Source organism: Mesoplodon bidens, assembly GCF_964165515.1.
Source record: "Mesoplodon bidens genome assembly, chromosome: 8".
Classification (NCBI taxonomy): domain Eukaryota; kingdom Metazoa; phylum Chordata; class Mammalia; order Artiodactyla; family Ziphiidae; genus Mesoplodon; species Mesoplodon bidens.
Genome location: NC_138165.1, coordinates 21,915,055 through 21,931,325, shown reverse-complemented (window position 1 = coordinate 21,931,325; position 16,271 = coordinate 21,915,055). Strand labels below are relative to the sequence as shown.

Sequence of the window (16,271 nt, the reverse complement as noted above, 5' to 3'; positions counted from 1 at the left end):
AGGGACGATTACATTTAGGGGGCAGTGGGGAGGAGGAAGGACTAGAGAAACACAAATAGGAGAAGAAAAAGTCAGAAGAAAGTAGAAAATACAGAAGAGCATGGGCTTTGTGGAAGCCAAGGCAGGGAAGAGTTTTAAGAAAGGAAAGGCCAACACAGGGCTGCAAAGAGATGAAGGAAGCTGAAGAGAACAAAGCCTGTAGGATCTGATCCTTAGGAGGTGACCGGTGACTTTCAAAACGCACAGAAATTACATTTCAGCAACTAAATTCCTCAGTGGTGGAATTCACTCTAAATACTAAATACTCTGTGGTAACTTCATACTTTGGAATACTATGCAACAATCAAAGATGATACTGGTATGGACATGGAAAGAATTCCAAGGCATACAGCTGAGTGAACAAGTGAGTTCAGATTGACATGTAAATATATAATTTATGTTAAAAAGAACAAACAAGCAAATCTACACTAAATAGTATGTTTCCCATGGGTACACATGTATGGAAATGCTCTGACAATAGTCTGAAAAGAAACAAGGAATTGCTAACAGAGCAAAGCTGTGCACAGTATGGGAATTGGGAATGATGCTCAAAGAACTGGGGGGTTATCTGTAATGTTTTACTTTGTTTCAGAAAAATATGTTCCTATCGTTACTTGTGGAATTAAAAATGATTTAAAAAGAAAGAAATTGCCTTGTAAGACGTTAGAAGGAGTGTGAGTGAAGTGTGGAATTGAAGGAGAGAAGAAAACTACAATTGGACTTTAAGAAGGAGGCAGATTTTAGGTTTGTTTTTTTTTTACCAAGGAGATGGAGGCATATTTTTTAGGCTTAGAAAGGTCATGCTGGGGGTGGGGGTGGGGGTAAGTCACCTTTTGAAAATGCAAGCCAAAGGAGTATAATTGACACAGCAAGGTCAGGGGTCGGGGTGGGGTGGGGAGGTGGAGGGACTGGAATAGGATACGAGCGGAGATGCTAGCGTTGAAGACAGGAAGGGTCCTTTCCACCCTCACCCATCACCAGCCCCCCGCCCCTGCCACCCCACCGGAAAGGATGCAGAAAAGGTCTGTAAAGATAACAGATCTTGATTTGTAAGACAAACACAGTTGTCTTTAATTCCTCAAAAAAAAGCTAACACAGAGAAATAGTAATGCAGAGAGGGGAGAAGTAGAGCGCCCTCTGGCGAGAGAGTGAGAAGAGGGAAGCGGCAGGCAGGGCTCTGTGTTCTCAGATGGAGACGGAGGTCTTGCACACGCATGCGGGCCAGGGCTGGGGTAGGGATCCCACTGGGGGCGATGCCAGTGGTCGCCTGGCTGTGGAGCAGACACACTGCGCCCAGAAGCCCAGAAAGCTCACAAGCTTTCCCAGAAATGCTTAATAAATCTGGAACAGGACTAAGACACCAGAAAGTCTGGGGATGGGTGAAATGGGGACAGTGGAAGGACAGGGTATGAGAGAAAGAGGAATAGTGCCTAACCAGCTGGAGTGGCTGCGATCACGTGGTTAAAATGTGCCACATAAAAATGATGGTTTGCTGCTGTCTTTTCTAAACAACTGGAAAGAAGTCCTGTGAAAAGTCTAGAACAGATTTCTTATTTCCAGCACCAAAATCTTTTGACTGGTTTTCTATCTACCATGTCTATTGTCTCTAAAAAAACCCCAAACTTAACTCTCACTTTCCTTTGTTCTGCGTAACTGTTTCCGGAGGTTCAAAGATCCCCCGTCTCCTGCAATTTGCATGCCTGCTGAAACGGGACCAATTCAAACATCATTTTCTAATTTTGAAGGCAAATTTATGGATAGGAGGCAAAATAAAATAAATTAGAAAACGAAAAGACACATTCTCTAATTATTCAACTAATTTCTGAACGTTCTGAATGTAAGCTTTGTTACTTTAAAAACTACTTGTGTGCTTTTAGCACTGTCGGAAATGCATGGCTAAATCATCAAATAATGGAGAAACACATAAACAAGAGCTGTTTCTTACCGAAATATATCACGATGGTTTTTGATGTTCCAATCATATTCTCCTTTACTGACAAGTTCGAAGAATTCAGTTCTCCTCCTGCATGAAATCAAATGAAAAAAGAAAAAAAAAACAAACCCTGGAATGAAATTTCTCAGTCTGTGCGGTGACATAAACACATTTATGGGAAAATATAAGACCACCTCAACCAAGTAACTTAATATTTGAAATCATGAGGCTAAAGTGCTATCAAAATAAATCACTTTAAAAAAATGTTGAGGCTTCAAGAAAAAGCCACAATCATTTCTGAATGTATTTACAACGGAGGAGATTATCGAGCCATAAAACAGAAAACAGTGTGGTCCCGCATTTGGGATTACTTGATGTGAAGCCCTGTGACTCTTACTGAAAGTCAGAGCAGGGAGGCAAGGACACATAAAAAGCGGGAACAGTTCCAGAATGTTCTTTTATCATTCAACTTAGAACTGACCTGTATGATCCAAGATATGATAAACTCCCTGGTAATAAATTCAGGACACATACTTTTGTAGAGGTTAGAAGATAACTATTTCACCATTTCAGTGCTTAAACACATAGGCTATGGAGTCAGAAATAACTCTGTTTAAATAATGGTTCAGTCACTTCCTTGCTCTGCAACTTTGGAAAGTCACTTAAACCCTCTGAGCCTCAATTTCCTAAGCTCTAACTTGGGGGTCCTATTTGCTGACTCAGAGCTATTGTGAGGATTAAATGAGATGACATGCAATGCATTTAGCATGTGTCTACACATTTTAAGTGCTGGATACACATGCATGTGGAAACACATTTGGAGATGTATAGATATGGAAAAGAAGGGAATCTTCTCAAGTTGTGAATATAGGGTGACATTTCTATTTTCAAAATCTTTCTTTAGTCTAGTTATATGATTTTCATATTTATAGTGAGAAAGGAAAAAAAAGACATCACCATTTTGATTCTTTAAGAATCATTTCCCAAGGTTTCACTCTCTTGGCACTTCCTAATGAGAGACCATTTAAAGGATTCTGACATGCTGTTTCCCAAAGTGCATCCCACATAATGCTAGCCTTAGGAGGTGAGGTGCTGCATGAAAAGGAGTGCTCTGGCCGAGTGGGTATGAGAAATGCTGCCTGTGATATACCTCTCTAGAGACTCACCACCACAATAGCCTTTTGAAGGCTCTGCGAAATACTGAGAAAAGCCTACTCACCCTGACTTAACCACAGAATCCCATAGCACTGATGTTTTAAGGAATACACTTTAGAAAATAGTACCATGTCATTTATGGTGGAAATCAGAGTAGGATCTTAAACACTTATGCTGACCCATTGTAATCTGGAGGGACAAAGGACAAGATGCTGAGTGCTATTGGCTTCCCTGTTTCTTGTCTGGAGTCCCCATCACCAGCTGGCCAACAGTATGGACTTCTTGCCACCTGGTCAGATGGACAACTCAATTCACCTGAAAGGGGGCAGGTCAGGAAGACAAACAGGTGACTCATTTCCTTATTTGAGACACAAAGGCAGGGCCTGGATTTGCTTCTTCAAGTGGGTACAGGTCAAGGCTACACCACAGATGGGATAATCTCCCCAACAACATCGCTGCACTCAGCAGGGATGGCCCTGCACAGTCACATGGAAGGGCCCGGCAGCACCCCTCCCCTTCGGGTGTGCATATCTTTTCTTTGTATTCCTTTACCACCTTTTTCACTTGCCCACTCCCTTCTTTTTGACCATGGTCATGCCTTTTTCACATCACCACCACTGACTGTGAACTGCAGTAGAAAGAGATGGCAGAATGGAAAGAGGCCAGGTCTGGACTCACACAGACCTGGGCTTGATGCTGACTGTCACTCACTAGCTGTATGGTCCTGGGCAAGTGGTTCCACATTGCTGAGCCTCAGTTTCCAGCTCTGCGGGGAGAATTTGCAATGAGGTGCATCAAGTGTTTGGTACTGGTAGATATTCAATACCTGATAGCCATGGTTGATGTGTAAATAATATTAACGGTATTACTGCCAACAGTGATACACACTGGACTAATTGGACTTTATGGAGATTGAAGAGGTCATCTACTTCTTTCTTCTCCCTGAATGGAAATTCTTCTTCTTTTGAATAATTGCGGAGCAGAAAGTTTGGTGCAACAGATATTTATTGAACCTACTCTGTGCCAACTCTTTACTAGGCTTTATGGACACAAGACAATTTGTAAACATCTCTGAGTTTACCAGGGGCGATCAACAAATACAGGTAATCCCCCTTCAAAGGTGATGCTAATGGTAATACTAATGATACTGGGACTAGAGTGAGGTTAGAGAGAGACTCGCCTTGGGTACAAAATTCAAGTGGGTGCCCCAAACTCAGTAATCAAGACAAATAATATCTTAATGCAATGTTTTTAAAAATCAGCATAAATACAAAAAGCCCCATGATGAATAAAACATCAACATTTTAAATAAAGACAGGATCTGACGCTGCACTCTTCGTGACCCACCTCACTGGCCTGCCCCTACTCCTCGCCCTGAGGAGGCTAATATTTATTGGGCCCTTACTATGTTCCAGGCAGACTTCCTGGGCTCTGTCACTTATTAACCACATGACTGACCTTGACTATTGAACTTTGCTGGGCTTCAGTTTTCTTGTCAGAGAAAAGTAATAGCAATAGGATCTATCTTGTTAGGGTTGGTGGGAGGACTCAATGAGATGATTTATGTAACACACTTAGCAGAGTGCCTGGCACATAGTAGGTGCTCAGTAAGGATTAGCTACTGTTATTAAGCTCAGAAGGGTTGAGTGAACTTGCCCCAGGTGGTGAGTGGCAGAGCTGGGATACGAACACAAGCTGTTGGAACAATGGCTGCCCCAAGCAGCTAAGATGTGCTCAGGGCATCCTGGGAGCACAGAGGAAGGCACTTGGCTTAGATAGGAGAGTCATGGAAGATCATGGAAGGCCTTCTGAAAGAGCTTGTCAGTCATCATCTCTGTCATCATAAGCACCTGGGTGTCTTTTCAATCCTATGAGTTATTCTAAGAAATCACTAGAAGGCAAGCTCTATGAGGACAATGGCCTGGCCCATTTTTGTTCACCCCTGAATCCCCAGTGCCTACAACAGTGCCTGACATGTACCAGGAGCTCAATAAATATTTGTTGAGTCGATGAATGAATGAAGAAGATGATCTCAGAAAACTCATTAAAAAAAAAAAAACTCTTTAGACACTGGTTCCACCTAGATTCCAGTTGTTCTACACTCTTCACAGCTGTCATTTGGAGAGATTGAGATAAGAAAACAACCTAACCAGCTTTACAACAAATGCTAAAGGAACTTCTCTAGGCAAGAAACACAACAGAAGGAATATACCTACAATAACGAACCCAAAGCAATTAAGGAAATGGGAATAGGAACATACATATCAATAATTACCTTAAATGTAAATGGATTAAATGCTCCCACCAAAAGACACAGAGTGGCTGAATGGATACAAAAACAAGACCCATATATATGCTGTCTACAAGAGACACACTTCAGACCTAGAGACACATACAGATTGAAAGTAAAGGGATGGAAAAAGATATTCCATGCAAATGGAAATCAAAAGAAAGCTAGAGTAGCAATTCTTATATCAGACAAAATAGACTTTAAAATAAAGACTATTAGAAGAGACAAGGAAGGACACTACATAACGATAAAGGGATCGATCCAAGAAGAAGATATAACAATTGTAAATATTTATGCACCCAACATAGGAGCACCTCAATACATAAGGCAAATACTAACAGCCATAAAAGGGGAAATCGACAGTAACACAATCATAGTAGGGGACTTTAACACCCCACTTTCACCAATGGACAGATCATCCAAAATGAAAATAAATAAGGAAACACAAGCTTTAAATGATATATTAAACGAGATGGACTTAGTTGATATTTATAGGACATTCCATCCAAAAATAACAGAATACACATTTTTCTCAAGTGCTCATGGAACATTCTCCAGGATAGATCATATCTTGGGTCACAAATCAAGCCTCGGTAATTTTAAGAAAATTGAAATTGTATCAAGTATCTTCTCCGACCACAATGCTATGAGACTAGACATCAATTACAGGAAAAGATGTGTAAAAAATACAAACACATGGAGGCTAAACAATACACTACTCAATAACGAAGTGATCACTGAAGAAATCAAAGAGGAAATTAAAAAATACCTAGAAACAAATGACAATGGAGACACAACGAACCAAAACCTATGGGACGCAGCAAAAGCAGTTCTAAGGGGGAAGTTTATAGCAATACAATCCCACCTTAAGAAACAGGAAGCATTTCGAGTAAACAACCTGACCCTGCACCTAAAGCAATTAGAGAAAGAAGAACAAAAATACCCCAAAGCTAGCAGAAGGAAAGAAATCATAAAGATCAGATCAGAAATAAATGAAAAAGAAATGAAGGAAACGATAGCAAAGATCAACCAAACTAAAAGCTGGTTCTTTGAGAAGATAAACAAAATTGACAAACCATTAGCCAGACTCATCAAGAAAAAAAGGGAGAAGACTCAAATCAATAGAATTAGAAATGAAAAAGAAGAAGTAACAACTGACACTGCAGAAATACAAAAGATTATGAGAGATTACTATAAGCAACTCTATTCCAATAAAATGGACAACCTGGAAGAAATGGACACATTCTTAGAAACGCACAACCTGCCAAGACTGACTCAGGAAGAAATAGAAAATATGAATAGACCAATCACAAGCACTGAAATTGAAACTGTGATTAAAAATCTTCCATCAAACAAAAGCCCAGGACCAGATGGCTTCACAGGTGAATTCTATCAAACATTTAGAGAAGAGCTAACACCTATCCTTCTCAAACTCTTCCAAAATATAGCAGAGGGAGGAACACTCCCAAACTCATTCTACGAGGCCGACATCACCTTGATACCAAAACCAGGCAAGGATGTCACAAAGAAAGAAAACTACAGGCCAATATCACTGATGAACACAGATGCAAAAATCCTCAACAAAATACTAGCAAACAGAATCCAACAGCACATTAAAAGGATCATACACCATGATCAAGTGGGGTTTATCCCAGGAATGCAAGGATTCTTCAATATATGCAAATCAATCAATGTAATTCACCATATTAACAAGTTGAAGGAGAAAAACCATATGATCATCTCAATAGATGCAGAGAAAGCTTTCGACAAAATTCAACACCCATTTATGATAAAAACCCTGCAGAAAGTAGGTATAGAGGGATCTTTCCTCAACATAATAAAGGCCATATATGACAAACCCACAGCCAACATTGTCCTCAATGGTGAAAAACTGAAACCATTTCCACTAAGATCAGGAACAAGACAAGGCTGCCCACTCTCACCACTCTTATTCAACATAGTTTTGGAAGTTTTAGCCACAGCAATCAGAGAAGAAAAGGAAATAAAAGGAATCCAAATTGGAAAAGAAGAAGTAAAGCTGTCACTGTTTGCAGATGACATGATACTATACATAGAGAATCCTAAAGATGCTACCGAAAAACTACTAGAGCTAATCAATGAATTTGGTAAAGTAGCAGGATATAAAATTAATGTACAGAAATCTCTGGCATTCCTGTACACTAATGATGAAAAATCTGAAAATGAAATCAAGAAAACACTCCCATTTACCATCGCAACAAAAAGAATAAAATATCTAGGAATAAACCTACCTAAGGAGACAAAAGACCTGTATGCAGAAAACTATAAGACACTGATGAAAGAAATTAAAGATGATACAAATAGATGGAGAGATATACCATGCTCCTGGATTGGAAGAATCAATATTGTGAAAATGACTCTACTACCCAAAGCAATCTACAGATTCAATGCAATCCCTATCAAACTACCAATGGCATTTTTCACAGAACTAGAACAAAAAATTTCAAAATTTGTTTGGAAAAAAAAAAGGCCCCGAATAGCTAAAGCAATCTTGAGAACGAAAAACGGAGCTGGAGGAATCAGGCTCCCTGACTTCAGACTATACTACAAAGCTACAGTAATTAAGACAGTCTGGTACTGGCATAAAAACAGAAAGATAGATCAGTGGATCAGGATAGAAAGCCCAGAGATAAACCCACGCACATATGGCCAACTTATCTTTGATAAAGGAGCCAGGAATGTACAGTGGAGAAAGGACAGCCTCTTCAATAAGTGGTGCTGGGAAAACTGGACAGGGACATGTAAAAGTTTGAGATTAGATCATTCCCTAGCACCATACACAAAAATAAGCTCAAAATGGATTAAAGACTTAAATGTAAGGCCAGAAGCTATCAAACTCTTAGAGGAAAACATAGGTAGAACACTCTATGACATAAATCACAGCAAGATCCTTTTGGACCCACCTCCTAGAGAAATGGAAATAAAAACAAAGATAAACAAATGGGACCTAATGAAACTTCAAAGCTTTTGCACAGCAAAGGAAACCATAAAGAAGACCAAAAGACAACCCTCAGAATGGGAGAAAATATTTGCAAATGAAGCAACTGACAAAGGATTAATCTCCAAAATTTATAAACAGCTCATGCAGCTCAATAGCAAAAAAACAGACAACCCAATCCAAAAATGGGCAGAAGACTTAAATAGGCATTTCTCCAAAGAAGATATACAGACTGCCAACAAACACATGAAAGAATGCTCAACATCATTAATCATTAGAGAAATGCAAATCAAAACTACCATGAGATATCATCTCACACCAGTCAGAATGACCATCATCAAAAAATCTAGAAACAATAAATGCTGGAGAGGGTGTGGAGAAAAGGGAACCCTCTTGCACTGCTGGTGGGAATGTGAATTGGTACAGCCACTATGGAGAACGGTATGGAGGTTCCTTAAAAAAACTAAAAATAGAACTACCATATGACCCAGCAATCCCACTACTGGGCATATACCCTGAGAAAACCATAATTCCAAAAGAGACATGTACCAAAATGTTCATTGCAGCTCTATTCACAATAGCCCGGAGCTGGAAACAACCTAAGTGTCCATCATCGGATGAATGGATAAAGAAGATGTGGCACATATATACAATGGAATATTACTCAGCCATAAAAAGAAACGAAACTGAGCTATTTGTAATGAGGTGGATAGACCTAGAGTCTGTCATACAGAGTGAAGTTAGTCAGAAAGAGAAAGACAAATACCGTATGCTAACACATATATACGGAATTTAAAAAAAAAATGTCATGAAGAACCTAGGGGCAAAACGGGAATAAAGACACAGACCTACTTGAGAATGGACTTGAGGGTATGGGGAGGGGGAAGGGTAAGCTGTGACAAAGCGAAAGAGAGGCATGGACATATATACACTACCAAACGTAAGGTAGATAGATAGTGGGAAGCAGCCGCAGAGCACAGGGAGATCAGCTCGGTGCTTTGTGACCGCCTGGAGGGGTGGGATGGGGAGGGTGGGAGGGAGGGAGATGCATGAGGGAAGGGATGTGGGAACAGATGTATATGTATGACTGATTCACTTTGTTATAAAGCAGAAACTAATTAAAAAAATAAATAAATAAACTTTAAAAAAGAAAAAAAAGAAAACAACCTAAAACCTATCCAAGAAAAGCCCTGTCTTGAAGACTAGATTCTAACTTGATCCGGGTGGACAACATAACAAGTTGTGGGAAATGTAAGAACACTGTTCCTTCCCAACCAATGTCTGACCCTTCCTCCATAACTACTGGAATACCTGCTGAGAGTATGTTCAATATATAAGACATAACATTTTTGTTGTAAAGTGGAAGCATATTACCTAGGCATCTAACTCAATATAGAAGTTTGTCTGTTTGTTTTAATTGCAAATCTATGACATGCCAACCAAATAGCACCAGAAGAATAAATCTCCATGATTATGAAAATTTTAATACCTAGAGCTGCTGGTGTGAAAGTCTTAAATCAACTGGACCCAAAATCAGTCACAGGCGTCACATCACATTATAACAAAGCCAGGGTCTACTGCATCAGGACAAAAGGGAATATCCACTATCCCTAGGGGGTGGTAGCTAGAGGAGGGGCAAAAGGAATCTTTTCATAGGGCACAGAAAAATGTGGCATACTCATTTTACTTTTCTCCACTGACAAAAGTGTGGCTGTTTCTTGATAGGTTCTATTTATTCTGGCGTCCCAAGGTTTGGATCCCTCTTTGCCTCTCTGTCTCTGTCTGTCTGTCTCTATGTGTGTTTGTGTACATAAATCACACACACACACACTTATATATATGTAAAATTACTGGGTCATAGAATGATTTCTATGTTTAATTTGAGTTTTCATTATAAATACAGATTGTTAGGGGTATACGGAACCTTTGAAAAAATCTGCTGTAATTCTCTCATTTATAGGTGAGGAAACTCAAGGTGAAGGATGGTGAAGTGATTTGCCCAGGGTCCCAGGGTAGTTATGGGCAGATCTAGGTAGATTCCAGGTCCCGAGCTTCCCAGTTCTGGCCCTCTGAGATAATCTTTATAAATTGTGTGTTGCATGAACGGGGGCAAAATAGCCTTGCATGCTGTGAAAATCTGGACATAGGTATAACGGCATCACAGGCTACTGTACTAAGGAAGTACCCAGTACCGAGTACCACAGTGGGCACCAGACAGAGGTCTTTCCATCAACAGTGGGATGCTCCAAAGAGCTGCAGATGGCCCAGACCAGATTGGTGGTCTGCAGCTCTAGGTGGTGTATTTCTGACCTCCTCCTTAGAGATAATCATGAAATTCACTGTGCTTTTGAGAAATTGGCCCACACGGATGCTCCTTTTAACATCTGTATGTGTACGTGTATATAGATCATAGAGTCAAAGTCAGCATATGTGAAACTGTTAGAAATAGGAGTGCTTTTAAAAACATGGGGCTGCTAAAATGAACATTTGAAAATCCACAGAATTATATAACACTCCCTGTATCCAGACTCCTCTGTCATGAGGAAATATATCATTAACTTTTCAAGCAGATCATTGGGAACCTTGGTTTTCAAGGACAATGGCAAACACCTCAGCTAGTGGAAAGCAACTTACTGGAAAATCTCATTTATAATCATATATGTTTTTATTAGGCTTTTATCCTGATCTCCTGACATACGTTTCACTCCGAAAAATAGCCATCTTTAAAAAAGCATCATTTGAACAGCACTGCTAAAATTACCTTCAAAAATAATTTTAAAGATTGGTTACCAGTCACCCATCGCTATATTGAAAATTTTTCTGGTTTGTAATTCATCTGCAAGGCACCTTTTATTTGTAAATTGAGAAATCACCAATCCTGTGTTTTTTTTTTTTTTTTTTTTTTTTGCGGTACGTGGGCCTCTCACTGTTGTGGCCTCTCCCGTTGCGGAGCACAGGCTCCGGACGCGCAGGCTCAGAGGCCATGGCTCACGGGCCCAGCCGCTCGGCGGCATGTGGGATCCTCCCGGACCGGGGCACGAACCCGTGTCCCCTGCATCGGCAGGCGGACTCTTAACCACTGCGCCACCAGGGAAGCCCTCCTGTGTATATTTTAATCAGGAATATTTTTTGTAAATTTATATAGCTATACATGTATATATGGACACATAATCTTTATCTATTTATCTAACTGTTCTGAATCTACTAAAATTCTATGAATGTTAGGAAGGTTTTACTGCTGAGGTGGAAAATCATCACTGTGACTCTCCTGCAGTTTCAACTCCAGAATTGTCAGGCGTGTGGAAGGAGAGTATAGGGCACAGGGTGGAATGGGTATAGGGGAGGAGAATTTTGTTCTTTCAGTGTTCTTGCAGCTCATTCAACAGGCAGACCACACATCTGCAACTGATTGCTAAATGCAGATTCTGGAGACACTTCTGGACTTTGGGCATAAAAGCATCAGAGAGGAATAAATTAGTAGGCAGATGTTAAAGGAAAAAAACAAAAAAAAAACTAAAGGAAAAAAAGTCATATTTAATTTTGAAAGTGAATTGGCTCCCTGTGTTAGACTAGCACTGATAACACATTACCAGCTAAGAACCTGAATGAAATTACCTGTTAGGTGCTGTGCTGTTGGTGACAGCACGAATAAAATTGGCAAATGCAGGAAATGGAAAGACCAGAACGACTCTCAATATTGAAAATGACAGAAAATTAGACAATACAAGGCCCGAACTGTTAGTTCAGTTGATCCATAATCTCCAGGACAAGAAGTGGTCCAAGGGGTGGCTGGATGGAGCATGCCCTAGTTGCCCCTGCATTTACTTGGACCGTAGCACTCCTCACAATGTGGTATTACTATTTTTCTCACTTTTACACTGGTTTCTCAGTCCCTGAAGGTAGGAAGTATGTCTTCTCTGCCTGTGATCCCCAGCAACTAGCACAGTGCCTGGCATAAAGAGGGCATCAATAAGTGCTAGTGGATAAATTTCTTATGTTTTATTCAGTTGCAATATCACGTGGATGGGGATATGAGGATGAATAGATATAAAATGCTTTGATGTGCATCAAAAAGTACCAAAATATTTCTTCCATTAACTTGTCACTGTGTCTGTTGTTCTACCATTAGAGTAATTTCTGTGGGTTAATTCATCAGCTCTGTTAAAATATAAGAATGTTTGGGAAGGAACAATGGGTTAAGCCCTGTAAGTCATTATACCTTACTATGCATTAATTTATCCTCTTCCTTTCCAATATGAGGCTAGCTGAGTGTAGGCTACTGTAGAGGTTGAAAACTCTGAACATAGTGGACTCTTAATAAACATTTGTTTAATGATGAATGAATGAATATTCCTGTCTGCATAGCAGTAGAAACATTTGTTGAGTTCCTATTGTATTTTATAAAATAAATTATTTTAGATATTAGTCTAATTTTTAGAAGGATGGTCAAGCCATAACTCCTAACAATCTAAGACAATTTAGTACATTTTGTTGTCATCATCAGAGGCTTTTGAGAAATGCTACTTATTGCATCCCTTTGGAAAGACAAAGACAAAGAAACCATTAGACTGGGCATTTTCCGTAATGGCTGATGAATGTTTGCAGAGCACAAAGGGAAGTGAAAATTTTTCAACTTGAAGATTAGTCTGATTAATTTAGAAAGCCAACCAGAAAAGCATTAAGCACCCAAACGGGTTTATAAAATCTGAATTCTTGGATAATTCTCGGTTTAAATAGTGATCTGAGGCAATGTGGCATGGAGACATGGCACAGACAACTTGATGACTTTGGGTAAAGTATGTGCCCTCTCTAAGCCCAGGTATCCTTATCTAGAAGATGGGGATAACAATGTCTACCTTGCAGGCTGATATGAGAATTCAATATCAAAGAGTTAATATTTTGAGAATTTATTATGTCAGGCAGTGTGTCGGGTTTGGGCGCTCCAAGAGTGAGCTAAAGAGGAAGATGTCTGCGTTCATGGAGCTCCCATTCTAGTGGTGATACAGGGAGATACTGTAATGCCTAGAACAGTGCTGGGCACGGAGCAGGCACCTGGTAAATGAGGGATATAGTATTCTGTGGTCACAACCTGTTGGGGATGAATGCGAAACAGTTACTGCTACCTGACAGCAACAGCTTCCACGACTGTATTAAAGCTAAAGAACTGCCAACTTCTGATGTCCCAGTATAGCTCAACAACAAACAAGGAGCCTCTACTTGCGGTCCCAGCCCCACAGGTGAGGCTCCTGAGCAACTCTCACCTGGAGCCTCCACAGCCTGCTGGTGGCATCAGCAGTTTGTTCAGCTGCCACCGGCTTGATATCTAGTGGGTCTGGAACTGGCATTACTGCTGCCCTTGGTGCCCAAGTATTTCCAGGAGTGGCCTCAGTTTCCCCTTTGGTCCTCTTAAACTAACTGCAGAGAGAATGGCAGAGTAGTTACAAGCATTTTGGAGTCTAAATACTTGGTTCCAATCTCAGCTTTACCATTTAACATGGGGAGCAATTTACTGAATCTCTCCAAACCTTAGTTTCCTCATGTGTATGATGGGGTCAATAATAGTACCCACTCTGACAGAACTGCTTTAAGTATTAAATGGAATAATGTATATATAAAGCTCCCAAGTGAGCACTCAGGAAATTTTAGGTGTTGTTTTTATTACTAATTGTGGAAGATGCAAGGTCATCTTTGTTGACTTCATGCAGACAGTCTAAGGCAACTGCGACATCTCTTTGAAGTTTTAACACTTGTAATTTTGGATCTCTCTCCCTGTCTGCCCCAACAAGTGCCATATTTCATGATCCAAATTTTATTTATTTTTCTGGCTGAATGATTCTTTTCTTTATAAGGTACTTTAAATTATCGGTGTTATCAAATTTAAATTATTTAGATTATCTAAATTTTAATTATCTTTCATATAGGTAATCTCCTTTGGTCACCACAAGGACTCTAGGAGATTGGTATGGGTGATGTACCTGTCCCCATGTTGCTGACAAGGAAACAAGGGCAAAGAGAGATTAAGTGAGTGACTCTCTCAAAGTTACATGGCTGGTTACCAGTAGGGTATATCTAATTCCTGCTTGAGATGCCGAAATTACTATTTAACTATCAAAGCCGTATTCACTGCGGGGACTCAGAAATAGGCACAGAAATCAATTTCAGAAAATCACTCAGCAGTAACTGGAAAATGCTTTCAATGAGTTGGAAAATCAGACTGAAGAATTAACCCCCAGACTTAGGTTGTGAAGCCTAGAAATTCACACTGAGGTTTTGTTTGATTTTCTGTTTTTTAAACTTGTGAATTCTGCTTTCACCCATCATTTGTAGTATAGAATCCTGAGCATACCCAAAGCCATTAGAAATTAAATTTACAAGGTTTTGTGGTTGTTTTTAAAGGAATTCCATATTTCCAGGAATTTTACATTTTTCCCTTTTGGCTCATGGCAGGAAATCCTGCCCCCAGGAATGAGTCATAACCTCCCTGCAAAAGGACTGGATCTTCTCCCTGCCTGCTTTGACCCCTTCTAGAGTGACTTTCCCCTTCTTAGGGAGGAAAGCAGTGAGCTTCCTTTTTGGTTGACCTCAACTGTGTCAAGGCTTTTGATTTAAGTAGTCAGGGCAGAAGAACCAAGGATGATCCAAACTTCTAGAAAGGGTACAAGGCTGCCTCATAGTCCACCTTTCTTCAGCCATTGCTGTCCAACCAACCAGCACCATGGCTCCTGCCTCGGCTGCCCTGTGCCTTGCTTACTTTCTGCCCTGGCGCTGCTCTGAGCCCACGCATGGGATGGGGAATGGCTGTAGGAATCCCCAGCCCTTGGGCAGGCACGTCCTGGAAGTGCATGGAAGTTTTAAGTCCCATGGAACAGCCTCGGCTGATGGAGGCTGGAGGCTGGTGGGTAATTCTGAGGTGCAGCTTATACAAGACTTTTCAGACAGTCCCTGTGGGATCAAGCCCGACTGACCACAGTGGTGACCAACAAGAGAATGTGTCTTTACAAGAGCTTCCCTCCTTCCCCATTTCACTGTCCCAGTCCCCCACTCCTAGTCCTGATGTTACCTCCAAAACTAGACTATGTGCATGCAAGCCTTTGTCTCTGGCTCTGCTTTGGGAGAGAGGATGGGAACTCATCCTGGTTTTCATAATAAACTAATTCATGTACACCTGGGAAGGTCAATATTTACATGTAATGCATCCCCAACTTAAATGACAACTACTTCTTAATTCTTCCATTAGAGAAGGAATACAGAGTTTGTGGAAAAGCCTCGAAACAGGAGGTGTGGGTTCCAGCTTAGCCACTAATTAGTTATGTGACCAAAACTACACTATTTAACCTTTTCAAGCTTAGTACCTGATCTACAAAATAAAGGAGATGAATTGGATTACATCATTTCTAACATCCCTTCCAATTCCACAACTGTATCTCTGTGAAATAAAAGCAACTGGGAGACAGTTTGTAGTAGCTGCTTTCCCCCTCATTAACCCTAGGAATTGTTTTCCCTAAAAATATGGCAATACTTTAATGCAACTTTAGACAGGCAAGTGAATCAGCCTCCTGAAGGTCTAGATTAGAGAATGAGCAGCTACTCAGAAACTCAGAAAAACAGTAAGGCTGACAAAAAGACAACAAGCCAGCTTCTCTGGAGTCAGCAAACATTAGCCGGGGCTGCAGCATTAAGATAAGAGCAGAGTAATGAGAAAACGAGTTGCAATCAACTTCCTTAACTGCATCCCAGCGGTCACTCAGTGATTCGTCACATCCCTAACAGGGCTTAATGAATGGACTCCTACTGTTGACATTTTTTTCTCCCTTAGAACTTACTTGGAAACTTGGCTTGGGAAAATGCTTCTACTTTGAGAAAAATAACACAAAACC

General features: G+C 40.4%; 1 protein-coding gene across 1 annotated transcript in view; it reads right to left on the bottom strand.

Moving 5' to 3' along the window:
• The window catches only part of PDE11A (phosphodiesterase 11A), a 454,637-nt gene that overhangs the window by 45,505 nt on the left and 392,861 nt on the right, over window positions 1-16,271 (bottom strand). Inside the window, exon 16 of the mRNA XM_081242289.1 lies at window positions 1,985-2,062. Coding sequence (XP_081098415.1) covers window positions 1,985-2,062 — 78 coding nt within the window. The remainder of the gene's footprint in view (window positions 1-1,984; window positions 2,063-16,271) is intronic.